At 45.7% G+C, this 9,620-nt stretch overlaps 1 protein-coding gene across 1 annotated transcript; it reads right to left on the bottom strand.

Annotated features, from left to right (window-relative positions):
- Positions 1-313: 313 nt before the first annotated feature.
- Positions 314-9,249, bottom strand: LOC130477894 (uncharacterized). Its single transcript, XM_056849978.1, has 4 exons — positions 8,337-9,249; positions 5,836-5,864; positions 3,793-3,896; positions 314-1,262 (listed from the first exon to the last, which is right to left on the bottom strand). Exons 1-4 carry the CDS (start codon positions 9,247-9,249, stop codon positions 314-316), a joined length of 1,995 nt encoding a protein of 664 aa, XP_056705956.1.
- Between the last annotated feature and the right edge of the window lie 371 nt (positions 9,250-9,620).

The raw sequence follows: 9,620 nt of genomic DNA on the forward strand, positions 1-9,620 counted from the left end.
TCAGAGTCCGCCGCTCATGTGGAGGAGTGGGGAATCAAACCCGGTTCTCCAGATTAGAGTCTGCCACTCATGTGGAGGAGTGGGGAATCAAACCCACTCTTAACCACCACACCACAAAGTGGTTGTGTAATGCTAATCTGACTTGGTCTTGAAGCAGAGTCCAGGAGAAAGGTGGGCCTACGATTATTTTTACAGAACTAAACAAACAAGCTGGGAGTCACTGAAGATTTACAGCGGAGCAAGAATGAATCATCTCCGCAGACATTTCCCACACTGTACTGATGGAATAGCCTACATTTACTGAAGCGGCAGTTTAGTTCCCCTTCCGCCCAAAAAGCCTCCTCAGGGCCTCTTTCATCTTGTCGTTCCTCAGAGTGTAGATGAAGGGGTTCAGCATGGGCGTGACCATAGTGTACATGATGGCGGCCAGCGTGTCCTTCTCCGCCGAGAAGCTAGACGATGGCTGGAAATAGACCCAGATGACTGTGCCATAGAATAAGGCCACCACTGTCAAGTGGGACCCACAAGTGGAGAAAGCCTTTTTCTTTCCCTGAGTGGAAGGGATCCTCAGGATGACCACCAGAATACGGACATAGGAGAGGACAATTACCACGAGAGCACTGTTGACCACCACGGCCCCTTCAGTGTGCACCACCAAAGCGTTCAGGTGCGTGTCGGAGCAGGAGATCTTCAGCAGCGGGAAGACGTCACAAAAGAAGTGGGAGACCTGATTGGAAGCGCAAAAAGAGAGGCGGGACATCAGGGCGGTGTGCAGCAGAGAGTGGAGGTGAGAAACCAACCAGGAGCCAGCCACCAGCAGAAAGCAGATCTGGTTGCTCATCACTGTAGAGTAGTGCAACGGCCGGCAGATGGCCACATAACGGTCCACGGCCATGGAGGCCAAGAGAAAGCTGTCAGTGATGCCAAAGGCAATGAAGAAGTACATCTGAGCCAAACATCCCTTGTAGGAGATCTTCCTCACTCCAGAGAGCATATTAGCCAACAGCTGGGGCACGGTGGCTGTCGTGAAGCAGATGTCCACCAGGGAGAGGTTACTGAGCAAGAAGTACATTGGGATTTGGAGGAGCTGACCATCCATTCTTATGGCCAAGACAATAGTGAGATTTCCTAGCACTATGATGGTGTACATGATCAAAAAGATAGGGAATAACAGCCTGTTCCAATCCTGCCGGGACGAGATGCTAAGGAGGATGAATTCAGAGACCACGGTCCTGTTTTCTCTCTCCATCGTATGAGGAGGTCTGTGTAGAGACAGATGGAAAAGTCCTTTTGACATGTGCACCAGAGTTTTTAATTAAGCCGAATAAAAATGGCTGAATAAAAATAAACAGAAAGACCGCTCCTTTATTTCCAGAATTTGCCACTCCAGTAGAAGCCCTCCCTGTGAAATGCCCAGAACACATTTAAATGCTGTCCTTCCCTTTTATCTCAGGCTCCTTTGACTGAAGGTCTTAAGCACAAATACATAAGTTAATCGAAGTTAAAATACTATAGTATACAAATTTAAAATAAACAACAAGAGCAACTTAGGATTCTTAAGATGCTTAAACATTAAAATTGAGATCATTTGACCGAAGTTCAATTACTCTACAGACACAGCTGGGACTGCAATAGTACTCAGGTCACTCTACAGATGCAACAGATATAACGGAGTGGGGCAGAGTGGTAAGCTGCAGTACTGCAGTCCAAGCTCTGCTCACGACCTGCTCACTACCTAGGATCATTTTCAGATATTGTTAATCTAATGCGAGAGCCCCGTGGCACAGAATGGTAAGCTGCAGTACTGCAGTCAAAAGCTCTGCTCATGACCTGAGTTCGATCCTGACGGGAGTCGGTTTCAGGTAGCTGGCTCCAGGTTGTCTCCGCCTTCCATCCTTCTGAGGTCGGTGAAACGAGTACCCAGCTTGCTGGGGGTAAAGTGTAGATGACTGGGGAAGGCAATAGCAAACCACTCCATAAACATAGTCTACCTTGGAAACGTCAGGATGTGACATCACCCCATGGGTCAGGAATGACCCGGTGCTTGCACAGGGGACCTTTACCTTTTTACAATGGTAAACATGACGCTGGTCACAATGGTTTTAATCTTGTCGTCCCTTTAGAGAAGTTACTATTACCAAATATTTTGCAACGAATTTAGTTATTCCTGGATCAACATCACTCATCAGATATGAGGCCACCCAGGATTCAGCAGGGAGATGGTATTTCAATAGGATTGGTGCGATCCAGGTGAACCTGAGCACATTTAAATGCTATAGAACTTCATTTATTACATGTCTTTTTATTGACCAGTAGGCATAGAAAATAAGGAGGAAGACATTTTAAGGGTGTTTTCCAAAGCTACGCTTCATTTTTAAAAAATATGTATTTGGCATTACCCCAAATTTTCCCCATGATGTGCATGGGAGCGGGCACACATGTACATATAATGTCTACACGTCGATATGTTGAGGCTGTATTAGTAACTTCTATATATTTCTTACCCGTATCTGAGAGGCCCATGCTAGTTTGATCTCATCAGATCCTGGAAGCTAAGCAGGGTGGGCCCTGATTAGTACTTTGATGGGAAACCACCAAGGAAGTCCAGGGCTGCTATTCAGGGGAAGGCAATGGCAAACCACCTCGGTTCATTAGAGTTATGCATGAGTTTTCCATCCTTTAGAGATGCCTTCATGCCCAGTCTGCACAATGTCTGGGTCTTCCAGATCCTGGGAGCCAGCGTGGTGTAGTGGTTAAGAGAAGTGGTTTGGAGCAGTGGACTCTGATCTGGAGAACTGGGTTTGATTCCCCACTCCTCCCCATGAGTGGCGGAGGCTAATCTGGTGAACCGGGTTGGTTTCTCCACTGCTACACATGAAGCCAGCTGGGTGACCTTGGGCTAGTCATGCTCTCTCAGCCCCACCTGCCTCCCGGGGTGTCTGTTGTGGGGAGGAGAAGGGAAGGCGATTGTAAGCGGGTCTGATTCTTCTTTAAGTGGTAGAGAAAGCTGGCATATAAAAACCAACTTCTCCTCCTTCTTCTAATACGATTCTTCTATCACTCCTGAGATCAACCTGGGTCAAATCATCCCCATTCCCATGTATAAGCCAAAGCGCGGGAGAGGGGAGCTGGGGGGCGGTGACATTTTTTTCACAGTCACCTCTACAGTCAATTGCAAAGCAGTGTTTTCAAGGGGCGGGGACTGAGATGCTTCCGGATTTTTGCTGGTTGTTCTGCAGCACTCCAGAAACCCCAGGCCTTTCTCCAGGTCAAACAACAACATGCATGTGTGTGTAAAGTGCCTTCAAGTCGCAGCCGATTTATGGCGACCCCTAATGGGGTTTTCATGGCAAGAGACTAACAGAGGTGGTTTGCCAGTGCCTTCCTCTGCACAGCAACCCTGGTATTCCTTGTCGGTCTCCCATCCAAATACTAACCAGGGCTGACCCTGCTTAGCTTCTGAGATCTGACGAGATCAGGCTAGCCTGGGCCATCCAGGTCAGGGCAACAACATGCATAGCATTTTTAAAATTTGGAATAGAAAAGTGTGGGTCAGGAGAGCCTCGGACCCCAAGTATAACTCCCATGCATAAAAGACCTATGTAAATGCCAGTGAAAGGAAACAGGAGTCCTAACAGAGTCCTGACCTTTATCCACTTCTAGAAGCTTCTCATCCTACTAGGATATATTTAGACAGCGGTTTCCTGAGTGTTTGGAACACAGCAAGAGTTGAGGAGAGAGGAGAGTGGATTCTCTGGGATACCCCTGGATTCACTTTGGAACAGAGACCACATGGACTGAAGAATCTCTAATGGTCCTACATGTTCTCCAAAAATGTAGATCTTCAGGCTGATGGATTCTACAGCTATGGACCGGAAGATTACAGCACTAAACACCTGCAGAGATACAGCCTATGAGAGGTAGTGGATAACAAGGGAGGCCTAGGTTCAAATCCTTCCTTATGAAATTTACTAAGCAACCTGAAGCAAATCAATCTAGGGCATTGTACAGAGTAACCGTAAGGACAAAGTGAGGAGTTGAGACCCAAGCTTCTTATCCTAAAGTTCTTGGAGGAAAAGCAAGATAGAAATGGCATAGGCAATGTCCCAGAGGCTTTCGGAGGGAACATTGAAGTCCTGTCTCCATAATACCTTTTCTGCTTTAACTTCTAAATCTTCCTCCTATCCCAGAATCCAAGCAGGAAGTCCAATTCCCAGCCATAAAACCACGCCAAATGAGTAAGCCTCCCTCCTCCTCCATCATCCTAAAACTGCCATTCTACTTTTTGTTTCTAACACTGGGAATACAACCATTACCCATAATAAAGATGATGAATCTCACCATTCACACTTACCGACGATGCATCTCTAACCAATTCCTACCAAGTTTGGTTACATGAGGTCTTTTTAAAGGATGCCATTCCGTCCTAGAAGAACAGAGTGAGTTGAAAGGAAGATGGTGGAATGAACATTTGAGCCACATTGACTTGTGATCTGCTTTAGTGAACTCAGTGCAACAGGCAGGGCAAATGCTAGTGAGGTGCAGAATCAAGACAAATCATATTGTGGGTCTTTAGAGTCTTTTCTGGATCTGCTGGGAACCATCCCCAGAATGGCTAGTTAGTAAAAGAATTTCTTGTGGGATCTTGGCTTCCATGCAACAGGGAAATTAGGTGACATGAGGTTGTCCCTAAAGTTCCAGTAGCCACATGCTAGAAATGAATAATACAGCAAAGATAATCCAAGTATTGCTCCATATTTTCCCTCCTAACAGCTGCTTCAGAATGATCTAGCAATAGTCACATTTGAAGCTAGGCTTCACATTTATCACTGGTCTTTTATGCTTGGCTGTTTCCCTCGCATTCGCCCCTACAATGAATTTGGGTCTTTGTATTGATTATGCATGCCCTTTCCGACTGTCAGAGGTCACCTCGCTCTCCCCCTTCCTTTCCCCGCGTTTTGCCCATGTTTTCAGAGACCTCGAATTTGAAAACGCCCGTCGACCAGCTGAGGGGTGGCGGGCAGCCCAGTTAAGCCTGCCCTTTCCCGAGCATCAGACTAAATGGTACAAGGTCTGCTCATTACCAGAGGCAGGCCTAACAATCGGGCGCTCTGTTCTGTCCCCGAGGTAGAGTGAAACCGTTCTGCCATGCTACCAGGCAGCGCTACTGTTGTGTCCGTGAAAACACACAAGCACACACACACACTCACACTTCACTGCCTTAAACAGAAACAGCGCGCACACACACACACACATTCCATTGTATGAAAGCACAGATGCTGCAGACAAACTCACACAGCCCGGTTAGACTGCTTCTACCCAAGGACAGAATCCTCCCTCTCCTGTTCACACATACAAAGAACTCTCTGATCCCATATAGATTGCTTTGTTCCTTCAATAGAGCGAAGGACTCATTAGACGCCCTTGTGCAAGAGAAAGTGCTGAGTTTGTATCTTTAATACGCAATGATGATGCCAGAGAGGCTGTATGGTCGAATGTATCTCTTAATGGAATCTAACCCCCTTCATGATATAAAAAGTACTGCTTGCCCCTTGCTGGGGTGTGGCAGTCTCCCGGCTTTGTTTGGTTTGGAGTCTGTGCACCCGGTTCTATTACTTTGGCCAAAATAAAGAGCTGTAGTTCATCCAACCATCTCCCTATTGTCTTCATTGGACTTATAGATAATTGGGTCACAACACTACCCTTCAAACTGCCTGCTCTTTTGCTGAGGCAGGCCCAAAACTGTTCCTGCCCTCCCACCCGAGGCAGCTCTGAATTCACTCCCATGGTTCTTGTACAACATTTGTGTATATGTCAGGATGTGTATTGTAAAACTGTGTATGTATGACCCCTGAGGAAGTCCTCTAAAAGGCCAAAACGCATCTGGTCACGTTTTGGTCATTTTATGTACTAACATCAGCTGTTACGTGTTGGTAATATTTGTAACTATGTTTGTGCTTTTTAGGAAGCCTGTATTTTAGGCCCTGTGTTTTAAAATACAATTGTGCACAATATATAATAAAAATAGATTTATTGGTTGGTATATTAGTGTTTAGCTCAATCCCTTTGGTTTCCCCTGCTGGAGCACCACTCCCATAAACTCAGGGATGAATCAACTGAGTGACTGTTTTCCCTTTAGGGATAGGACAGTGTCTTGTCTGTCCCTAAGGAGACTTCCTCCAACGGTAGAGATTCGGAAGAGCTTCTTTCCTCAGCAGAATGCTTTAAACTTGGCTGAGCAGTGTGGAAGGATAAAGCCCTGTATTTAATATATCGGGGTCCCCAACTGTTTAGAGTAGAGTTGCCAACCTCCAGGTAGTATAAAGTAATAGTATGAGGCTCTCAATGCTTATCAAAATGCTATATTATACTTGTTACAAACATGTGGTGAATACATACAGAGTGTCCAAAATTATACAATTTTATACAGTGTAACAACTAAGACAATACAAAACATAAAGACAGAGAAACGAAGTAGCTATATTTCTTTGCTACAATAGTATCAAAATGAATTATATTTCAGTTCAGTTAATAACTTTTTCTTTTCTTTTAACTTCTTCAAGGGAAGATGGGAGGAAGCATATTGTTGTTCCTTATTTACATACAGCAACAAACAGATTAGCAGCCAGCCGGGCGCACTGAGAACCTGAACCACTGAATAATTCTATACCTTAATTGATTGCAAATAAGGAACAACAATATATGTGAAGCTATTGGCTGAAGAAGCTACCTTTAGTAGTGAAAGCACAATTGTTCATCCGGATAGCGTTTCCATTTTTTTCAGTATGCTTCCTTCCATGTTCCCTTGAAGATACTATTGTAGCAAAGAAATATAGCTACTTCGTTTCTCTGTCTTTATGTTTTGTATTGTCTTAGTTGTTACACTGTATAGAATTGTATAATTTTGGACACTCTGTACGTATTCACCACATGTTTGTAACAAGTATAATATAGCATTTTGATAAGCATTGAGAGCCTCATACTATTACTTTATACAGCCTAGCCCTATAGTATTGGTGTTTACCTTCTCTAGCTAAACCTCCAGGTAGTAGCTGGAGATCTCCCGCTATTACAACTGATCTCCAGCCGATATAGCTCAGTTCACCCAGAGAAAATGGCTGCTCTGGCAACTGGACTCTATGGCGTTGACGTCCCTCCCCTCCCCAAACCCCACCCTTCTCAGGCTCCACCCCGAAAACCTCCCACAGGTGATGAAGAAGGACCTGGCAACCCTCGGATGGAGCCTGTGGGCACCTTTGGAATTCTGATACAGGGTGTTGGACGCAACAACAACACGATTGCCTGAGGAGTAGGATTGCCAACTGCCAGGTGGTAGCTTGAGATCTCCTGAGATTATATCTGATCCTCAGGAGATAGTGATCAGCTCACCTGGAGAAAATGGCCGCTATGAACTGTCGACTCTATGGCATTACACCCCATTGAAGTCACTCCCCTCTCCAAACCACACCCTCCTCAGTCTCCTGCCCCCGAAATCTCCTGGTATTTCCCAACCCAGAGCTGGTAACCCTACTCCAGAGGTGGAGCCAAACACAGAAAGTCATGCACTGAGGTAATGAATAACTCTTTTAGTAACTCTTCACTATTTAAGGCAGACTCTCTGTTTAACAGGATGCCTTTTAATCTGCACAGCCAACCAGAAGCCCTGCTGGGAAAATGCCTCACCTGGCCCCACCCACTTTCTAAAAACCCTTGGAGGGCACCAGAAGAGGTGTTGGCACCCACCATGGGGACCCCAGGCACCATATTGGGAACCCCAGTAACATATTTTACTTTCCACTTGCATCTTCTCCAGCCAGATTTCATGTCTTCACAAACATATTTACTTTCCTTGTTTTGGACATTTTGGGTACAATTGAAGAGGACTCCGGTGGCACCTTACAGACTAAAACAACATAACACAGCACAAACATTTGCATTTTCCCCCTTCTTCCACACTAATACTTATAGAATTACAAAATGTTCTGCAAAGATTCAAATATTGGACCTAATCAAAGCACGGAAACACCAAAGCAACTTGAATCAAAGGGTCCAAATACCCATACTTAGTACTAACTGTGCATTTTCTCAGAGCAAATTTGAATTTGTTTGTCCTGAGTAAGAGGAGAATCTTATTGCGCCTTTTCCATAATTTCAAGAGGTACATTCTTATGTGGAAAATCTGAAGCTCCCAGTATGCCAGTTATGTGGGACCTATGAGTAAGGCTAAAAGGAAAACAGAGCCTTGAATGGGTCAACCGGTAGTGTCCTTGAAGATACGGAAAACCCTAATAATTTGAGTGGACAAGGATTTTCCTATTTCCTTAGTCTTTCCATACCCCTCTTCATTGCCCCCATCACATCCTCATTCCTCAGACTATAGATGAATGGGTTCAGCATTGGGGTGACCATGGTGTAGAGGACTGCCACCATCCGGTCCTTAGTGATGGAGTAGGTTGAAGAGGGTTGGATGTAGACAGCAATCACTGTGCCATAGAACACTGATACTGCCCCTAGATGAGAGCCACAAGTCGAGAAGGCCTTGTGCTTCCCCGCAGCTGAAGGAATCTTCAGGATGGCAACCAGAATGAGGATGTAAGAAACCACAATGAAGAGGAAAGGTCCCATGATGACCAAGGAGCCCTCAGTGAAGGCCAAGAGTTCATTGGGCTGGGTTGAGGTGCACGAGAGACGCAACAAAGGCTGGACATCACAAAAGAAGTGTGGGATCTCTCTGGAGGCACAGAACGAGAGTCGGGCCATCAGCAGCGTGTGAACCAAAGAGTGGAGATGAGCCAAGAGCCAAGAGCCTGTCACCAGTAGGAGGCAATGCTTGTGGCTCATCAGGACGGGATACCGCAGTGGGTGGCAGATAGCCACGTAGCGATCGTAGGCCATGGAGGCAAGAAGGAAGCTGTCGGTGATGCCAAAGGCTATAAAGAAGTACATCTGGGTGAGGCAGCCCCAGTAGGTGATGGTCTTGTTGTGTGACAACAAGTTCTCCAGGGCTTTGGGCACGGTGGTGGAAGCGAAGCCGAGATCCGCCAAGGAAAGGTGGCTGAGAAAGAAATACATGGGCGTGTGGAGGAGGCGGGCATCAGATCGGATCAGCAGGATGATCATCAGGTTGCCTAGCAAGGTCAACAGGTATATGGAGAGGAAGAGAGGGAAGAAGAGGCCCTGGTGTTCCGCCTTGGTCGAGATACCCAGGAGGACGAACCCAGATGTTCTGGTTAGGTTCTCGCTGCCCATATGTTGTCTGGAAATACAAATAAGGATGGAAAGGTGATTCTGAGGATGGGCAGGGAGGAGGAGGAGGAGGGAGAGGGGGAGGAGGAGGGAGAGGGGAGGAGGAGGAGGATGGTTGGTTAGAAATACAAATATATATTATTCCATTGATACTAGACCCTCTCTATTACCATTTCTGTCGATCCAGGCATAGAACTCAATCAATTTTTATTAATGTTTTAGTCACAGACCTTAGCAATGTTCAGATTAAAACCATACAAAATGTATAACCCACAATACCCAGAGTTGCATGAATACAAATTTTAAAATGTTACAGACAGCCACATATATACATATTGGTTACTGAATTGAATGTTATAGTTCTCCTAAATTAA

The sequence above is a fragment of the Euleptes europaea genome, chromosome 1 (assembly GCF_029931775.1).
Source record: "Euleptes europaea isolate rEulEur1 chromosome 1, rEulEur1.hap1, whole genome shotgun sequence".
In the NCBI taxonomy this organism is placed as follows: domain Eukaryota; kingdom Metazoa; phylum Chordata; class Lepidosauria; order Squamata; family Sphaerodactylidae; genus Euleptes; species Euleptes europaea.